General features: G+C 69.0%; 1 protein-coding gene across 1 annotated transcript in view; it reads left to right on the plus strand.

Moving 5' to 3' along the window:
* Positions 1–435: 435 nt before the first annotated feature.
* Positions 436–1,537, plus strand: part of FAM221B (family with sequence similarity 221 member B) — a 7,399-nt gene continuing 6,297 nt past the window's right edge. The window contains exon 1 of the mRNA XM_029912989.1: positions 436–895. Coding sequence (XP_029768849.1) covers positions 436–895 — 460 coding nt within the window. The remainder of the gene's footprint in view (positions 896–1,537) is intronic.

Consider the following 1,537-nt stretch of genomic DNA (forward strand, 5'->3'; position numbering starts at 1 on the left):
CCCCAGCCCCCTGCTCTAACCACTACCCCACACTGCCCCTCCTAATTAACATGTCACGCTGCTCCCCAGTAACCCCCGGCCCCTCTGACCCCACACCTGCCTCCCACGCCTGTCAGTCTCCTGCACCCATCACCCTGGTATCTGATTCCCCCTTGGGCGAGCATGAAACCACCACTATGACCCCACATCCCCGCAGGGAACTGGGGTGCTGCCCCTGTGGCCCCGCAGCCCTGTCCCCAGGGCTATCAGAGCTGTGCCTGTCAGGAGGCATCACCCAGAGCAGCCCAACCCAGTTCTCTCCCTGGCCCATCCCTGGGCTGCTCCCAGAGTCACCACGGCCACCGCAGTTACCTAGCAACAGACAACAGCCGTTACCTAGCATCCAACAACAGCTGGCCCCAGGCTCTGCTCACTGTTTTCTGGGCAGAACCAGCCATGGAGGGCGAGGCGGCCAGCATGGAGGGCATGGGGGGCTGGTCCCCCCCGCCAGGCCAGGAGCCCTTGGGCCTGTCCGACCCGCCGGCTGAGGAGCCCTCGGGCCCGTCACCCCCATCAGGCCAGGAGCCCTCGGGCCCGTCCCCACCGCCAGGCCAGGAGCCCTCAGGCCCATCCCCCCCGCCGGCTGAGGAGCCCTCAAGCCCATCCCCCCCGCCGGCCGAGGAGCCCTCGGGCCCGTCCCCCCCGCCAGGCCAGGAGCCCTCGGGCCCGTCCCCCCCGCCGACCCAGGAGCCCTCGGGCCCGTCCCGCTCACCGGCCGAGGTGCCGGCTGGGGCTGGGGTGGGGGCCGACGAGCAGGAGGACAAGGAGGAGGTGGAGGTTACCGACAGCCACACCCAGACGAAGCACAAACCCCAGGGGGGCACGAAGAAGAAAACAGCCAAGAAAGCGGCTGTGGGTAGGTCACCCCTCCCCGCCCCCGCCCCCGGGAGTGACCCAGAGCTGGCACTGGGGCTGGCAATGCCACGGGGCCCCATCTCCCCTCTGCTGGGGCGGGGGCTCAATGGGGTGAGCTGAGGCCTCGGGATCCAGGGCTGCGAAGCTGCGTCCAGCACCAGCGCGACCTCCCGGCTCTGAGCCAGCCGATCTCCCACCCTGACCCCGAGCCCAGGGCTGGGGGGGGGGCAGGGCTAGGAGAAGAGGGTGTAAATGTGCCCCAGCACCCAAGACTATGAATGGGGATTGAGGGGGCCAGGAGTAGGGGGAACCCACAGCTTGGGTAGCAGGGGCTGCAGGTCGGGACCGACTGAGGGGCAGCGGCAGGGCTGTGTTTGGGAAGCCCAGGGCTGGGCCAGCAAGGGCCATGGGTCAGGACTGAAGGGCACTAGCAGGGCTGTGGGGTGGGGGATCACAGAGATGCGAGAGCAGTGGGGTGGGAGTTGGAAGTGAGGGGCACCATCAGAGCTGTGGGGTGGGTGAGCGGGGGCCATCGGTCAGGATTGAAGGACACCGGCAGAGCTGGGGGGGAACCCAGGGCTAGGCTAGCAGGGGGCTGTGGGTCGGGACTGAGGGGCACCAGCAGGGCTGTGGGGGGGGGGAG

The sequence above is a fragment of the Terrapene carolina genome, unplaced genomic scaffold (genome assembly GCF_002925995.2).
Source record: "Terrapene carolina triunguis isolate 2854851 unplaced genomic scaffold, T_m_triunguis-2.0 Scaffold408, whole genome shotgun sequence".
NCBI lineage: Eukaryota > Metazoa > Chordata > Testudines > Emydidae > Terrapene > Terrapene triunguis.